The 17306-nt window shown below is 41.7% G+C and overlaps 1 protein-coding gene across 2 annotated transcripts in view; it reads left to right on the top strand.

The window, feature by feature from the left end:
* Window positions 1-7390, top strand: part of VSIG10 (V-set and immunoglobulin domain containing 10) — a 33814-nt gene extending 26424 nt beyond the window's left edge. Inside the window, exons 7-9 of one of the 2 annotated variants that reach the window (XM_027864519.1) lie at window positions 58-70; window positions 3213-3409; window positions 5392-7390. In XM_027864519.1, the coding sequence (XP_027720320.1) occupies window positions 58-70; window positions 3213-3409; window positions 5392-5450 (269 nt within the window). In that variant the 3' untranslated portion in view covers window positions 5451-7390. Of the gene's footprint in view, window positions 1-54; window positions 71-3212; window positions 3410-5391 lie in introns of both variants that reach the window. The other variant, XM_027864510.1, reaches the window with a different exon arrangement.
* The last annotated feature ends 9916 nt before the right edge of the window (window positions 7391-17306 follow it).

Below are 17306 nucleotides of genomic sequence, written 5' to 3'. Positions count from 1 at the left end.
CTCTCTCTCTCTCTCTCTCTCTCTCTCTCTCTCTCTCTCTCTCTCTCCCTTCAGTAGGAAACAGCCTCAGGTGAGTATTTGTTGGCCCAGCTCCGGGGCCACTCCCTGCACAAGACCTTCCCCAGTCCCCTTCCCTCTTCCTCAGTTGGTCATACTACTTTCTCCCTCTTAAACTTCCTTTGGGTTCATTTAGATCTACTTTTCATGCCCTTCTCTGGGTGTCCCATGTCCCCCTAGGACAGAAGGGTCTTGAGGCCCAGGGATTGTTTCATTTTATCTTTGTGTCTTCAGTACCCAGCACACATTGCCCTGCCCATTGTACAGGATTAATAGAAGTCTCTTTAATTGAACTGGAGCAAACCAAAAATGCATGTCCATCAACTTGGGCTAATTCTGTTTCCTTCATTGTCCTTTGCCACCTTTTAATTTTGAGTGAGTCACAGATCCTGGGGAGATTGGTTTTTACAAATGCCTAGCTTTGGGCAGGCAATGTGAACTTAAAACGGTGTGTGAAAACTGAATCATCCCGAATACACTGGGGGAGCTTCCTATAAAGGGGAATGAATCCCCTTATTGTAAAGCAAAGATGATGGGCTAATAGCAGTCCAGACTGTTGTAGAAGGACAAAGTAAAAAAGCAATTTTTTTTTTTTACTTTGGATCAATATCAGTTTTCTTTATCCTGGAGATATACATATATGTGAATGTTATATATAATGTTATATTATATATTAATATATTATGCATTTGTATTATATATTTATATTATGCATACATTTAGGTAAATTGAATTTTCATATCTTACATTTGCTTAAAGCAAGGTGCACCAGTATTCATTTGATATTAATATCTCTGGAGTGCACACAGTTCACCCCAGAAAACCTCATCAGAACAGGAATCTCTCTCTAGTCATTTTTTTTTTTTTTGGCTAGGCAATGGGGTTAAGTGACTTGCCCGGGGTCACGCAGCTAGTGAGTTCTATGTGTCTGAGGCTGGATTTGAACTCAGGTCCTCCTGACTCCAAGGCTGGTGCTCTAGTCACTGCACCACCTAGCTGCCCCTCTCTCTAGTCATTTTTAAGAAATGAAAGAGGCTAATGGAATCCTCTAGAATTGTGGAATTTGTAAAGACTAAGTACATGGTTGATCTGGTTCCCAACCAGCAACTCCTTGAGGGAATGGAAGGGAAAAGCATTTGTTAAATATTTGCTGGGTGTAAAGTCCAAGGGATGCTGCTAGAAAATCAACCAGTCTGACCCTGCCTTCCGGGAGCTGCCACTCTATTTGGGGGAGACCATACCTGAAGGCGAGCTCAGATGTGGGCAGGTGGCTAGGCCCATAAAAGTGATTGGAATGAATAAAGGTATTCATCATTCAGATGTTGCTGCTTCTAGTAAGAAACCTTATCTACTGTCTGATCCTGGAGAGGCAGGTAAGACCCCACTCCGGGAGCCAGGGGGAAAGGGGGGGAAGCAGCATTTCATTTTCTGAGATAATCTTATATTTGCTCAACTTTGGTTTCTACAAGAGTTACATCTGCTAAAGGGTTATTCAAGTTATAGGGCTTTTACCCCCAGCTCCTTTTTTGGAATGGTGGGAATCTGGGACCACTGTGCTCCCCCTCCTTCTTCCCTTAGCCCCCCCCAACTACTTCCTTGGGAGACAGCTCTGCACAGCCTTTCTTTCCTCCTCTTCCTCTTTTTCCTCCCCCTTCTCTGTTAGTAATTCTAGATACTTGGATCTTGAATAGCTTTTGGTCCAAGACAAACAACACTGGTACTCTGTCCTCCTCCTCCTCCTCTTCCTCCTCCAATAATCTGGATTGATTTTTAGCTCATAATTCCTCTTAAATGCTGGTAAAGGACTGATTCCCTTGGGTTCTGGACTCCAATAAGCCAGATACAGGAGCTTTGGATGACTTAAGAAAAAAATAATAGTGATAATAGCTAATATTTAGGTAGCACCTACCATATGCCAGGCAATGTGCTAAGCGCTCTCTAATTATTACTTTGTTTGTTCCTTATATTAATCCTGAGAGGTAGGTGCTATTATGATTCTCATTTTACAGATGAAGAAACTGAGGCAAACAGGGTGAAATGACTTGCCCAGAGTCACACAGCTAGTAAGTGTCTGAAGATGGATTTGAACTCAGGTCTTCCTGACTCTGGGCCCAGTGCTCTATGCACTGTAATAATAATAACAACAACAGCTGACATTTATGAAGTGCTTACTGTGTTCCAGGTACTATGCTAGGCTCTTTACAATTATTATCTCATTCATTCCCCACAACAACCCTAGGAAGTAGGTCCTATTATTATTATCTTCATTTTATAGATGGGGAAACTGAGGCCAACAGGTTAAGTGACTTGCACAGGGTCACACAGCCAGTAAGTGTCTAAGGCAGGATTTGAACTCTCGTCTTCCTGACTCCAGGCCCAGCGCTAGCTATCCCTTAAGATAGGCCCTGCCCCGAGCCAGCCTTGTCACACAGTACCAGGGCCAGTGCTTGTAGGAAACTTGAGAAATGACCTTCTGGGGCCATTTAAATTTTTGTACCCCAGTCTAGGAAATAGACACAGCCCCAGCCCTCAAGGACCTTACGGTCTAGCTAAGCTAAGGCCCTGTCAGAGCAGAAGAAGATCAGAAAGCCAGAGGTGACACCTGAGCTGGGCCTCGAAGGATGACCAGCGTTTAGGTAAGCCGAGGGGAGGAAGGAGGAGCATTTCAGGAGTGAAGACCTGTGCAAACTAAGGCCCAGAGGCAGGAGTGAGCATGACACGAATGGGTAGATCCTCGAGGAGACCGGCCTGGCTAAATAGGAAGGTGTTTGTTGAGCAAAGAGAAGGAAAAAGCAGACATATGACTTGATGCAATTCTCTGGAGCAAATCAGTTGCCGCTTTTCTCTGCATCACTCCATGGTTTCCTCAAAGCTTTCATTAAGAAGGATTAAGGACTCTCTTCATCTCCCAGGTGGTTCTGGGAGGCCCAAGATTGCACGTCCTCAGAGCTCTGGCAGGGGACAGCACAGGGCCTGGCACGTAGGAAGCACTATGTAAATGTTAGTTGTTGTCATCATCATCATTATTCTTATTTACAGCGGATAGATCACTGGGCCTCGAGTCTGGGAGACCTGAGTTCCAATTCATCTTCAGACACTTAGTAGCCGTGTGACCGTGGACAGCCTTTTGACTTAGTTTTCCCTTTGGACCTTAGGGATCAAGACACAAATGACGTCATGGTCCTGGTGGATTCACAGGATGAGGAGGAGGAGGAAGAGGCAGAAGAAGAGGAAGAAAGAGAGGAGGGAGAATTGCCAAAAGAGACGAGCAGACACGGCCACGTACACCGGGTGACTGCCCTGGTGAATGGCGATGTGGAGCGCATGGGGAACGGTCCCCAGGCCCTCCAGGGTGAGCCCCTTTACCACCTGGTAGTGGGAATTAGCTCCCTTCCTGATCTCACTTCCCATTAAAATGACTGAGCTGGAGAGTGACTTTGAAAGAAAGGCATTTAGCTCAAACCTTCCCTAAAGCCTGAGTGTTTGAGAGGCAGGGAACAGAAATTAAAACTCATATATCAGCAGAGAGTCATGGCCTATAGTGGAAAGAAAACTGTGTCTTTGAGGAAGGGAGGGAGGGGGGAAAAAAGAAGGGAAGAGAGGGAGGAAGAAGGAAAGGAGAGAGTGAAGGAGGGAGGGAAAAAAGGAAGGAAGAGGATTAAAGAAAGGAAGTATTCACAAAATACCTACTATGTGCCAGACACATAGTAGTGCTAAGCACTTAACAAATACGGTCTTTGATTCTCACAACAACCCTGGGAGGTAGGTGCTATTATTATCCCTGTTTTACAGTTGAGGAAACTGAGGCATGCAGAAGTAAAGTGATTTGCCAGGGTCATACAGCTAGTAAATGTCTGAGGTTGGATTTGAATTCAGGTCTTCCTGACTCCAGGCCTGGGGCTCTATCCACCGGACCCCCTAGCTGCCTTCAACTCAGAACAACCTGAGTCGAATTCCTGCCTCAGACACCAGCTTTGTGACCCTGAACCAAGTCACTTAATCTTTCTCAGCTTCAGCCACCTCATCTGTGAAATGGAGATAACAATAGCATTTACTTCATAAGGTCCTTGTGAAGATGAAATGAGATAACATATAAAACGTTTTGCAAACTTTCGAGTACTATGGAAATGTTAGCCGTCATTATTATCGTTTATGTTTTCACCATCACCAGCATTATTATTATTATTAGGATTCAGAGGACCCGGGTTCATATTCTCACTCTATTACTTTAATGTCTGTGTGACCTCGGGTGAGTCACTTGAGGTTTTGTAGTCCTCGCTTTCTTCCTTTATTAGTAAAATGAGGGTGTTGGACTACATGACATCTAAGGTCCCTTTTCAGTTCTAAATCTCATAATCCCATTGGTGAATCAGTTCACCAAATATTTGCTGTTTCAGTCAACAAACATTCATGGAATCCTTGTCAACACGGTACTGGACACACACACAAAAATACAACGCTCTGCCCCTTCTCTCTAGGAGATGACAAGAACTGGGGAGAACAGATAGTGAAAAGTTAAACAATACAAGATTTAAGTAACAGTGGAAGACAACTGTAGAAGGGTAGGACGGTGATATGAGCTCAGCCGAATAGCGGAAATGCTGGTTGCTGGAGGAATTCAACTGTTGGAAGACGCCACCGTGGACTGTTGTAGCCAGAGAAGGTTTGACTGCAAAGGTGGGATTTGAGCTGGGTCTCGGAGGATTCTTGGAGCATAGGATTAGATCCAGAGCTGGAAGGGATCTTAGAGGTCATCTGGTCCAGCCCCTTCATCTTACAGATGAGGAAACTGAGGCTTATATAGGTTAAAGTGACTTGTGCATAGTCACACATTAGTAAGTGCCAGAGGTAGCATTAGAATCCAGGTTTTCCTGACTCCAAATTGAATGCTTTAACCACTATGCCAAGCTGCTTCTCAGTTCCCCTTTCAGTAGGACTTAGATTTTTAAAACAAATCGTCCATTGTTATATAGGCACACACACTACCCCAGATCACTACCCAGACCCCAGAATCTGAGTCTGGCTTTATTTGCTGAAAATAAGTCCAACCGGGGGCAGCTGGGTGGCACAGTGGATAGAGTACCGGCCCTGAAGTCAGGAGGACCTGAGTTCAAATCCACCCTCAGACCAAACACTTGACACTTACTAGCTGTGTGACCCTGGGCAAGTCACTTAACCCCAATTGCCTAAAAAAAAAAAAAGGAAGAAAGAAAAAGAAAAAAAAGAAAATAAGTCCAACCTATTGCATTCTTTAGGGCTGGTGGCTGATTAAGAACACAGTGTACCAAATCCTCCATCAGCTCTTTCTTTTTCTTTTTTTTTTTTGCCATTCAGATGACAGTAGAGAAACCCAGAGCGACATTTTCCAGGAAGAATGTGACCGACCTGTTTGATTGAAATTCATCTTTTCCTTTATGTTCCTGGAGCACCCTCAGAGGATGCTTGGTTGGAGTTTAGCTTTCCAGACGCCCTAAAGCAATATCCCAACCTGGGCTCTGAGATCTCTCACTTTGGCAATGGTTTGGGCCCCTCAGCAAAGATCCCACCTCCCCTTCTGCTCTTTTCTCCCTAATTAGCTTGATTTGGGGTCGGCTCCCTCAAGGATGCTAAAGAGCCGTAGGGACAGGCAAACACTTGGGAGGAAGCCTTAGACGTGGCATTTGGTTTCCAAAGTGCAACTTTCCCGGGGAATCTTGACTCCATCCAGATGTCCCCACTTCCTTGAGAGCACAAGTGAAATGTCTTTCCTTAGCAAGAGGAAGATGATCGAAGGTTTGCCAGCAGCTCATGCCAGTGTACAGAGAAGAGTGTTCTGGGATCCCAGGGCAAGCACCTAAAATGACCCAGGCAATAATCCCTTTGTCACTATCCAAGGAAGGTATAGGTGGGCCAGATTTCCAGGCAAATGTCCACTGACTGAAAAAAAGGGCAGGATTTGCCAGAAACTATTATATCTGGGGGGGGACCTTTCTCACCTTGGTGGGAAGTTAGGTCAACTAAAAGTTGCAGTCTCTCAGTGAGTGAGAGCATTGCTGGCATTTGAAGAAGGAGATGTGGATTATTAGAATGGAAGAGCACTGGACCTGGAAGGCCACAACCTGTGTATCCTTGGGCCTATCACCTCTCTGGGCCTCAGTTTCTTCATCTGGAAAATGATAGAGTGGATGACTTCTAAGGGCTCTTCTAAAGCCCCACAGGCTCTATGGATCCTGTGATCGTTCATAACTTTTCCGGGTCCATAGATGAGCCATAATTCTTTTTGGAGAGGTGGGAGGTTAATGAGATAACAAGGAGATGCTTTTATTGTAACCAGAATGTATAGGGAAATGCTCCACAGGGAACAGGAAAAGTGTAATTAGGTGAGCCTCTACTTTTTCTGCTCCCTTAGCCATTGATATGAAAGTCATTGATACAAAAGTAAGAACCCCATATAGTTTGCCATGGAACAAGTAGAAATCTGGACTGGTTCTCAACTTTCTCACTCGGCTCTGGTGACCATGATTGAGTCATGGCCATTCTTGACCTGGTCTTCTGCATCTCTGAAATGGGGATGAGAAAACATCTTTTCTGCTTGCCCCAAGGGGCTACTAGGAAGCTAGCCCCATTGGATAACTATGAAATGGAAGGAAAATGCTATGGAATAATGACAAGTGGGAGACTCTAGTGAGCTGCCATTGTTTTTTTTCCACAAGGCCTTCAGTGAGTGCAATCCTCAAGCCTTTTACATGATGGTGATAGAGGATGTAAGGGCTTGTGCTAGGCACTGCACTTGTTTTCCACGTGTACAGATCTGCTCAAGATGGGGCTGGGATGCACTCTGGGACTTGGAAGGTCTGGGTTCTTATCTTGCTTCAGATATTCACTTTCTGTGTGAGCATGAGCAAATCACTTCACTTCTCTGAGACTCAGTTTCCTTATCTGTAAAATGGAGATAGAATACCTGTAACACCTACCTCACAGGGCTGTCATGAGGCTCCAATGAGGTCATGTAAATAACAGAAGTGCTTTGGCAAACTTACTTATCCTCCTGCCTTTTTCATCACCATGAACTTATGTCACCCTGGACTTTGCCAAGACAGCTTGAACTCAGCAGCAGACTCCCTTTTCTAACACTAAAGTTATCTAGGTTATAAAATTTGTTGTTGTTTTTTTTTTTATCACATTCATTCACATGTTGTGATGACTGTGATGCCTGAAATGGGTTTCATTATGCACGGCTCTTTGCGTTAGCTGCACCTTATTCTGCATGAGAAGCAGTGCAGTGGTTAGAGTTGACCTCAGGGTCAAGAAGACCTGGGTTCAAATCCTGCTTTTGCCATATATTAAGTACGTGACCCTGGGTGAATCACTTGGTCTCTCAATGCCCTAGGCAACCCCCTCACACAAAGTTTCAGAGAAGGTACCAGGTGGAAAAAGTTCCCTGATGAGGATTTCCCTTGAGTGCTGAAATCATAGGTTCAGACAAAAAAATATGTAAAATAACCTTGCGGGAATTTTTTTAAAAAAAGATGTCAGACTGATGTCAATTGGCCAAAGTCAGCCCAGGTACCATTTTGCTGCCAAGGAACAAGGGAAAATCGAATACAGGGCCTTCCATCCCAGGAATCATAGTGTTATATTTTGTCTCTCCACTGGGCAATTTCCATTTTGCTCCATAGTACCTCCACTGTTCGACTAATTCATGTAGTTTTAGAATGGGTTGCCATGACAGGTGTATTCTACCACCTCCAGGAGCTGGATCATGGTCTCCGCTCCTTTGAGTCTTTCAGGGCCCATTTGGTGAAATTCCTGCATTTGAGAATACCATCCCTTGGACAACTGGGGCTTGGTCTACCTTGATTTAGCAATTGACATTGTGAACCCTAGTAACTTTATGCAATAGGAAATGAGAGAAAGTTGCGCAAGGTCATTAAAGATTTCCCTAACTTCCTGTTCCTCCTACAGATATTTTAGTAATTGAGTCAGAGCAGAGATGGGGAACTATACAAGTCAGGGATTTTTCCACTCACAAATAAAAATGTAGTGCCAACTTGCTATTAGCCAAAGCAACCCTTTAAGCAAGCCACGAGCCATGAATGATTGATGTCACTCATGGATGAGTACAGAAGACCTTGGGTGAGATTGCAGGCTTTTAGGCATTTCGAATTTTCAAGGCATTCAAAGAAATGGGGCTTAAGTATTTTTTTAAAGAAAAACAAAAAACAAAAAACCCTGAAATACCAAAGCCTTTTGACAGGGAGACTCTATTGTGGCTTTGTAGGTTATGGTTTTTAGTTTCATCTTTCAATAAAACAGGTATTGTGACTTCATAGCAAATTCAGGAATTCTGCTTACCAGAACTTGGATGGTAAACATTTAGAGGCTGCCATCTTTTTTTTCCATGAGGCCTGGTGGGGTTTGCCTCCACAAACCTTCCTCCTCCTGCCTTCCTACCTTCCTCCAAAGGTAGAGCTTTTTGTAGCTGGTTCCAGTTGTCACTGAAGCCCTGCAGTGAAGTTCTTTTATTCAAGCATGACTGCAATATACACACTGAAGGTATTGGCACTTGGATTAATAAAGCACTACAGACTAGTTGGGAAGACTTCTTGGGTAAAGCTTTCTGTAATGATGCATTCAATGCCAACAAGTGTAAATCTTCCATCCTGTGACTAGCCATATTCTGCTATTAGGGCTTTTAAAAAACACAGTCAGGTATCTCTGCTCTAAATAATTTGATATTTTATGTAGGGGTGGGGATGAGAAATTAGTTTTGAGAGCTGTGGTTGGTTTTTTTTTATGATTCTGGAATAAAGTTATTTTTCAATAAATAATTTTTGGAATCTTTATTTAGATCTGCTGTCTTTCCTTAAAAAAAAAAAAGTTGGTATTTTCCACTGGCTTTACTTAAGATTTTAAGATGTTGCATAATCTACTGCCTCTCTGCCCTCATTTGATATATTTTGGTATAACTATGAAGATAAATTTGGAAAACCTCCCTAGTCTGCCAAAATTGGTTTTCCTGGCTTTTCCCAGACAGGCTTGTAAGCTTCTGCATACCCCGTGTAGCCCCCAACTCCTTACATCTTCTACTTCATCGCCCTTAGAAACAACACTTTTTGGCCTGCTCTGTTTTTCTTCCTCACATCCACATGCACCCTCATCTCGATATTCATTTTTGATCAGAACCTCCTAGTTGTCCAAACTTTCCTGAGGACTTCCATGAAATGATGTACAGTGAAGTGAGTGGAGTTAGGGGGAAATGGATTAGATGATTTCAGCATTTCAAAGATAACACCGTTTTGAAAGACTTAGGAACTCTGATCAATACACGGACCGACCACAATTCCAGAGGACCAAAGATAAACCATGCTACTATGATGATTAAAAAGGTTCAAGAGACCTATGTCTCTTTTTTGGGTAATTTAATCATTTCATTAATAAGGCCGGTACACTATTAATAAAAGAATGGTTATTTGACCATCTCTCTTAGGCCAAAGACAATCATGGTGGTAAGTTCATAGTTCATATATCATTCAGAAGAGGAATAGGTGTTCAATAAAGGTTTGAGAGTGACACCATATCACTAATGACCAGAGATTTAACTCTACACCCAGACCACCCCCAGCCTTGGGTAATCTATTCCAAGAATGTATGCCCTACCCAAGCATGAGCTTGGAACACAATGGCTACTACACCAGGGTGGGGTCTTAAACAAGAAAGTTAGGCCAATCACATTATCAGTAAAGTCCTTCAAGAGACTGCACTTTTAAGAATCAGGACTTTAAAAGATGGGGAGATCTCTGGATCTCCCCAAATTATTGGTTATTAATAATCATTTCTCTCACTACCAGTTTCCTGATAGGTGATGGACTCTGGATGGAGATTGTATGCAACCAATGTGGGAATTTGCTTTGCTTGGCTAGGAAACTTTGTTACAAGGATTTCAGTTTTTTGTTTTCTGTCTGAGAGTGAAGGATAGGATTTCTCTTCTCCCACGTAGAGTGGAGAACAAAAGAAAGGCCAGAAGGAATCACAGGCTAGCAGGACAACTTTGAAAGTTGCATGCTTTGATTTTGCATGTATAGTTGTTATAACACTTGTCTTCTCAGTGGGCGAGGATGGGATTGCAGGGACGGAGAGAATTTGGAACTCAAAATCTAGAGAATGTTAAAAATAAATAATAAAATAAAAGAAGAAAGTTACATTCTGCATTTGTGATCTGCTTAGAAATACAAATAGAGATTCAGTCTCATGTACAATCTTTTGTCCTATATTGTAGATGGAAATGATCATTTTATTTGGTATTTAAGTTCAAATAAAAAAAAATTTAAAGAACTCTCCTGAGACGATACATCTTCCTCAAATTTGAAGGGCTTTTGATGGTGGAGGTTGGGGAGTATGTGGGATTTTGAAGTAGGCGGGTAAAATATACTAAAAGGGATTTGTGACCAAAAGAGGCCAGAAGTCCTGGCCCCACTAACACTTATTGATTTGCTAGTTTTTCACTTGCCAAGGCTGGTTTATCATTGGTCTTTGGGAAAGCCTTAATAGACATTTCTGCTGGGGTGCTTGGGAAAGGGATCTAAATCTCTGGCTACAACTTCATCATTTGTAAATTTTAGGACAATATAAAATAATTTTGGGGTTTGCTTTCAAATTACCTCCAAATTCTTAATTTAAAAATGAAGGGTTGAGCTAATTCAAAATGGCATAAGACATGGTGCCTGAACATGTGTTTTCCTAAAGGCTCCCATGTTAAAATCCCATTTCTATGTAGCTCATGACAAGATGTCACCAGGATATCAACCCAGGTCCCTTTTAAAACCTATAAGAGATGACTCCTGGGAACCTGAGTTCCCAAGAACCAGAAGCCAAAAGTGTGATCCCTTCATTCGGAAGATAAGATTATTACTCTCGGACAAGCAATTATGCTTATTTTAAAATAGTGGAAAGAAAGAATTTTGTGTAAAGTAAGTTTGTTGTACTGTTTCCTCAAGGTTTTGGCAGAATGATATGATTAGAGAGGAAAAAATATTGGAGGTAATTCTCAAAAAGTAATTTTACATAATTGCACACACTAGAGGCTGGTACTAGACCAGGAGCATCAGAAAGTGCCTCTCTGTGTGACTTTGAGCAAGTCACTTAACCTCTGTTTGCCACTGGAGGAGGAAATGGAAAACCAGTCTAGTATCTTTGCTAAGAAAACATCATGGGTAGAAGTTCATGGAGTCATGAAGGGTTGGACATGGCCAAACGGAGGGAACAATGGTACTAGACTTGGGATCAGGAACACCTGAATTTAAATCTTGCCTCAGTCACTTAGAGGTGTGACCCCTGGGCAAGTCACTTAATCACTGTTTGCCTCAGTTTTCTTATTTGTAAAATGGGGATAATATTAGCACCTACCTCTTAGGGTTGTTGTGAGGCTCAAATGAAATAACGTGTAAAGCACTTTGCAAACCTTAAAGTGCCATATACAGTGCCAAATAAATTATAATTAGCAGGGAAGACAATATTAGAAAATCATAATGATGATGCAGTAAATGTAAGCAGGTAATTATTTCACATTCTCTGCCTAGCCTAGTACTTGCTAAATGGGAGAAGAATGAGAAATGTTTCTTTAATTTGGTAAAGGATAGACAGATGTTAAATTAATTGGGTCTGTCTTCAAGTCATAGTTTAGGTCATAGTTAAGATATTTAAGAATTTTTATTTAATTATTTTAATTAATTCAATTATTAAATAATTATTTTAGATATTAAGTCCTTAAGTCATGGTTAGGTTATATAAGAACAGCCTTCTTTCCTTCTACCCCCTAAAAATGTACTCTTCTGCCCATCACACACTGTCCCTTTTAGACCATAGTTTATTCAGATTGAGAGGTGGATTGCTTACTTAAGATTAGATTACAAAAATATTTCCTTATTTATCTTAAAATATTTAGGATGCCAAAGTTGAGATAATTTAATATCTCTGGGAGATCCTGTAGATATTTGTTGTTCAGTCATGTCTAACCCTTCATAACCCCATTTGAGGTTTTCTTGGCAAGATACTGGAGTGGTTTGCCATTTCCTTCTCCAACTTATTTTACAGATGAGGAAATTGAAGCAAACAGGGTGAAAGTGACTTGCCCAGGGTCACACAGTTAGTGTCAGACCGTATTTAAACTCAGGTCTTCCTGACTCTAGACCTAGGACTCTATCCACTGTACAGTCTAGCTGCCCTCTCTAAGGGGGATGGAAGACTGAGTTGTGCAGAGCTAACCAGACACTTGAATTACTTATTGAATTCTGGATTAGTGAATTGTCCACTGTTCTTCCCCAGTAGCACAGATCTCATTCCATTCCAATCCTCTTTTTATCTCCTCAGACCACTTTCCTTTCTCATTGTGTTTCCTTCTCTTCTGCTTATCAACCTTTATCTCAACCCTCATTTCCTTTTTCTAAAGTGCTGTTCAATCAATCAAGAAATACTTATTAAGAACCTGGGCATCAGGCCAGGCATGCTAGGCACGGTGACATAATAAATGAAACAATCCTTACTAATAGTTTACATTTTCATTTTTTTTGTTGATTCCCATGCCCTTCCCCCATCCTCACACCCCAATTCCTTCCTTCATCACAGTTCTTAGGATTACAGGCTTATCATAGGTTTTTAGCTTTAGAGCTGGGAAATAACCTTGTAGGTCTAGTACAATTCCCATTTTGCAGATGAGAAAACAGGCTCAGAAAAATAATCTGACTTGTCTAATACTACACAGGCAATAAGAGACAGAGCCAAGGTTTGAAATTAGACCTTCTGACTCCTAATCCTGTGCTTTTATCATGGTGGTAGGGTTCTTAAATTTTAATGTATTTCCTATTCTGAATTTAATATCAAACAATACAAACATCAAATATTAAATAAAGTGAACATTTCCATGTGCAAAGTAAAACAGAAGAGGATTATTTACGAAATTCTGAGTTTTAACCAACAATTTACTTTTCCTTTTAAGTATAATTCATTATGCAACTTTCAAAGCTGTCCTGATTGTTTCCTAGCCTTTCTTCTGTTTTGTTCTGTGCACTTTAAAAATGCATCAATGACCTCTTTATCCCTCCCTTTCTCTTTTTTGTTTTCCTTTGGCAATCCTATCAATAATCCTCACACTTCTCCCTTGCCCCCGAAAAGAGAAAAACAGAAGTCTTGTAACAAAATTGTCTAATCAAGCAAAACAGATTCTCACCTAGGCTGTCTGAAAATGACTGTGTCTTGGTGTGTACGTTGAGTTCACCAACATTCTGGCAGGAGGTGGGAGGCATGTCTCATCAGTCCTTTGAAATTTTTTGGCATTGCACTGATCGGGGTACTTAAGTCTTTTAAAATTGGCTTTTCGTGACAATGTTGTTGTTACTATGTAAATTATTTTCCTTTTCCTGCTGACTTCACTCTTCATCAATTCATATATCTTCCCAGGTTTCTGAATATACCCCTTTCATCATTTCTTTACGGTGCTATAGTATTTTATTACATTTTGTTGTCATTTAGTCATTTCACTCACATCTGACTCTGGTGACCCCATTTGGGGTTTTCTTTGTAAAGATACTGGAATGATTTTGCTTTTTCCTTCTCCAGCTCATTTTACAGAAGAACTGAGGCAAATAGGGTTAAATGACTTGCCCAGGGTCACACAGCTAGTAAGTGTCTGAATTCTGTTTTATAATTTATTCAGCCCTCCCCCAATTGATGGGTATCCCCTATAAAATATGGGTCCTTTTTCTCTTTCTTTGAGGTATAGGTCTAGTAGCAGTGTCACTAGGTCAAAGGGTATGCAGTTTTTTTGTTGTTGTTGTTTTTGTTTTTTGTCTAGGCAATGGGGTTAAGTGACTTGCCCAGGGTCACATAGCTAGTAAGTATTATGTGTCTGAGACCACATTTGAACTCAGATCCTCCTGACTCCAAGACTGGAGTGCTATCCACTGTGCCACCTAGCTGCCCCCGGTATGCACAGTTTAATAGCTTCTTGGGCATAGTTCCAAATTACTTTCCAGAATGGCTGTACTACTTCACAGCTCCCCAACAGTGCATGAGTACTTAGGAAATCAGGAGAGGTGCTCTACATAGAGCAGAGGTTCCCAAACTTATTTGGCCTATGGCCCCTTTTAAAAAAATTACTCAGCACCCCTCTGTAAATCTACTTTCTTTAACCCTTTAATAGTTTTTTTTCAAAATTTACATCATTTCAAAAAATATAAATTTTTAATGACACACCTTAAATTTAATAATTTATTGTAAATTTGTGGCTTTTTTCCTTCATTGAAATTTTGATGATGCAATATTGCATCATATAACCATATATTATCATATTGTAAACAAGTCATTACATGCACATATTCCTGACAATGCTGCCTGACTTCTCCACAATGTACAACAAACTTGCCTGGCAATACTTGCTCATTAGGACTTCTTATGGGACCTGACCACTGATTGGTTATAACTTGCATTATGTGCGTTTATTTGGAAAATAACATAATCACTACGACTTTAACTCTGTTACACAACAGATGAAACACGTATGAACAGTTTTTCAAAATTTTCTTCTCTTCTCTTCTTTCCTTATGCTTCCACCGCCCCCTTATTTTTATTCAATGCCCCCCAATTGCACCCGAGGCTGGTACCACCCCCCTGGATTGTTCCAGCACTCCCCAGTCCACTTTGGGAACCTATGAGTTGTAGAAGCTTATTTGAGTTTTGTCTTAAAGGAAGAAAAAGGGGCAAGTGCATTGAAGACGTGGGTCTATAGCCCCTCCTTTCCATACTTCTCTCCCAACATTCCCCGCAAAGGTAGAGTAAAACAATGGATAGACTATTAGACTTGGAGTCAGAAGACCTGAATTTAAATCTGGGTAGAGAGTGATTTAACCTCTCTGAGCCTCAGTTTCCTCAATTATAAATTGAGGGCATTGGACTAGGTGACTTCCCTCCCAAATAGGTCTAAGGATCTTATTGATGCCAATTACTGTGTGACCTTTTGAGATTCACTGAAACTCTGTGGGCCTGTTTCCTCATCTGCAAAATGAACATTTTTTTTTGGCAATTGGGGTTAAGTGACTTGCCCAGGGTCACACAGCTAATATCAAGTATTTGGACTGAGGCCGGATTTGAACTCAGGTCCTCCTGACTTCAGGGCTGGTGCTCTATCCACTGAACCACCTAGCTGCCCCCAAAATGAACATCTTTAAAGTCTTTTCCAGTTCTTAAATTTTTTTATCTTATGCCCCACCTCCATTTGTTTTACCCCAGTATCTCTCTGACTTTTATTTTATGCCCAGCAGCATCTGTTTCTCCTATCTTGGGTCCTATTCTTTACCTTATCACACTCACCTCTACCCTGACGCATTATTAAGCACTTACTCTGTGCTAAGCACCGGGAACGCAAAAATGGGAAAACTAGACGGCTTCTGTTCTCCAGGGGCTGACCTTCCAATGGCGGGAGACAATACATAAAAGAAACTTAGGTGAAAATGAGATGGAGAAAGACTTGGAAATTCTAAGGATGCAGAACTGGGGCAAATGACAACGCCTAGGGGTTCTTATGTAAAGTCAGTAGGTCAGATGACAGAGCTGGGGGATGGAAGGGAATAGAGACAGAGCAGATGACAAGGTCTGCTAATCTGCCATCTTACTAAAGGGAGACTTCCATCTAGTTCATCAAAGTTGTATGTGTGTGAGCAATCCAGCAGCCCAGATAGGGTCTAGGTGGCCCCGTTGGGGGAGGGAGTAAGAGGGTGAGGGTGCCTCTAACCTTCCCTCCTTCCTTGATCTCTTTGTATTTGTGGTCTTCAACCCCTTTATCTCCCCTGCTCAATTTCTTCATACCAGCCCCTACATTTCTCCATAGTAATCCCCCCTCTCATTCCTTATATCTATTTTTCTTCCCCCACTTTAACTCTGTCCCCATATCTGTGCCTCAATAATACCTCAGTTCCTGTCTCTCCTCTTCCTTCATCTAAGCCCTTTATTTTGGTCCCCACATGCCCCATTTCTCTCGTGCTAGTTCCCATCTTTCATTTTTTTTTAAGTCCCATTATTTGTGTGTCCCCAGACTTCAACCCTCATCAACCATCCGGTCTTCCCATAATCCCCATAATAAGGGGGATCCCTTAACCCCCAGCGTTTCCTTTTCAGTCCATTCTCTCTCTGTCTTTATCTCGGCTTCCATCTCCCTCAGTTCAGACTCTCCCTATTAATCTCATAATTCTCATTTGTTTCCTCTGCTTGGGTTCCTTTCCCTCATCCCTCTCTCTGTTTCCTTCCTCATTCATCTTGACCTCGCTGCAGCCTTTGACAGGGCAGATCATTTTCTCCAATATTCTCTCTTCTTTGTAGGTTTTGGTGACACTACTTTTTCCTGGTTCTCCTTTTACCTGTCTGGTCATTTGCTAGTTTTTCCTTAAGCGTGTTAACCATAGGATATGTACGTGGTAGACGGAGGGTAATCTCAGAAGGCAGGGCTCTAAAAGTGATCCTGAACAAGTCATTTGACCTCTGTCTGCCTCAGTTTCCTCATCTATACAATGAGAATAATAATAGTAGCAAATGAAATATTTGTAGAGTGCTTTGCAAACCTTAAAGAGCTGTAGATTCTAGCTATTAACATTAATAATAATAATCTCTCTCATATATGTCTCTGTCTCTTTACTCTTAGCTCGGACCCTCATCACTTTTCTGCTATATTATTGGAATGACCTCCCTGGCAATGGTTTCCCTGTCTCAAATTTCTCCCTTCTTCAATCCCTCCTCAACCTAGCTGCCCAAATGATTCTCCTAAAACTGCCTAAGTGATTTTCTGACCTGATCACCCTCTTACTCAAGAAACTCCATTGGCTCCCTATTCCCTCCAGGATCAAGTATAGATTCCTCTATTTGGCATTGACTCCCTTCCACCCCCCTCTATGATCCAGAGACACTGGCCTACGGGCAGCTCTACACAAGCTCCATGTCTTTGTACTGGCTATGCCCCATGCCTAGAATGCTTTGTGCTGTCCCTTTCTGACTTCCATCGGTACTCAGCTCAAGTCTGACCTTCTTCAGATGGTTTCCCCTAGTATCTTCCTATCCCTTTCACTCCTGGCTGCTAATGATGACGATAGGTAGACACTATAAGGCTCTTTTAAGGTTTGCAAACCCTTTTGCAAATATCTCCTTTGATCCTCACAACAAGCTTGGGAGGTAGGTGCTATTTTTATTCTCATTTTACAGATTAGGAAACAGAGGCAGACAGAGGTTAA

This window comes from Vombatus ursinus, unplaced genomic scaffold (assembly GCF_900497805.2).
Source record: "Vombatus ursinus unplaced genomic scaffold, bare-nosed wombat genome assembly UNPS02001287.1, whole genome shotgun sequence".
NCBI classification, from domain to species: domain Eukaryota; kingdom Metazoa; phylum Chordata; class Mammalia; order Diprotodontia; family Vombatidae; genus Vombatus; species Vombatus ursinus.
The sequence above is the reverse complement of the archived record's forward strand: the minus strand, read 5'-3'. Positions and strand labels throughout refer to the sequence as shown.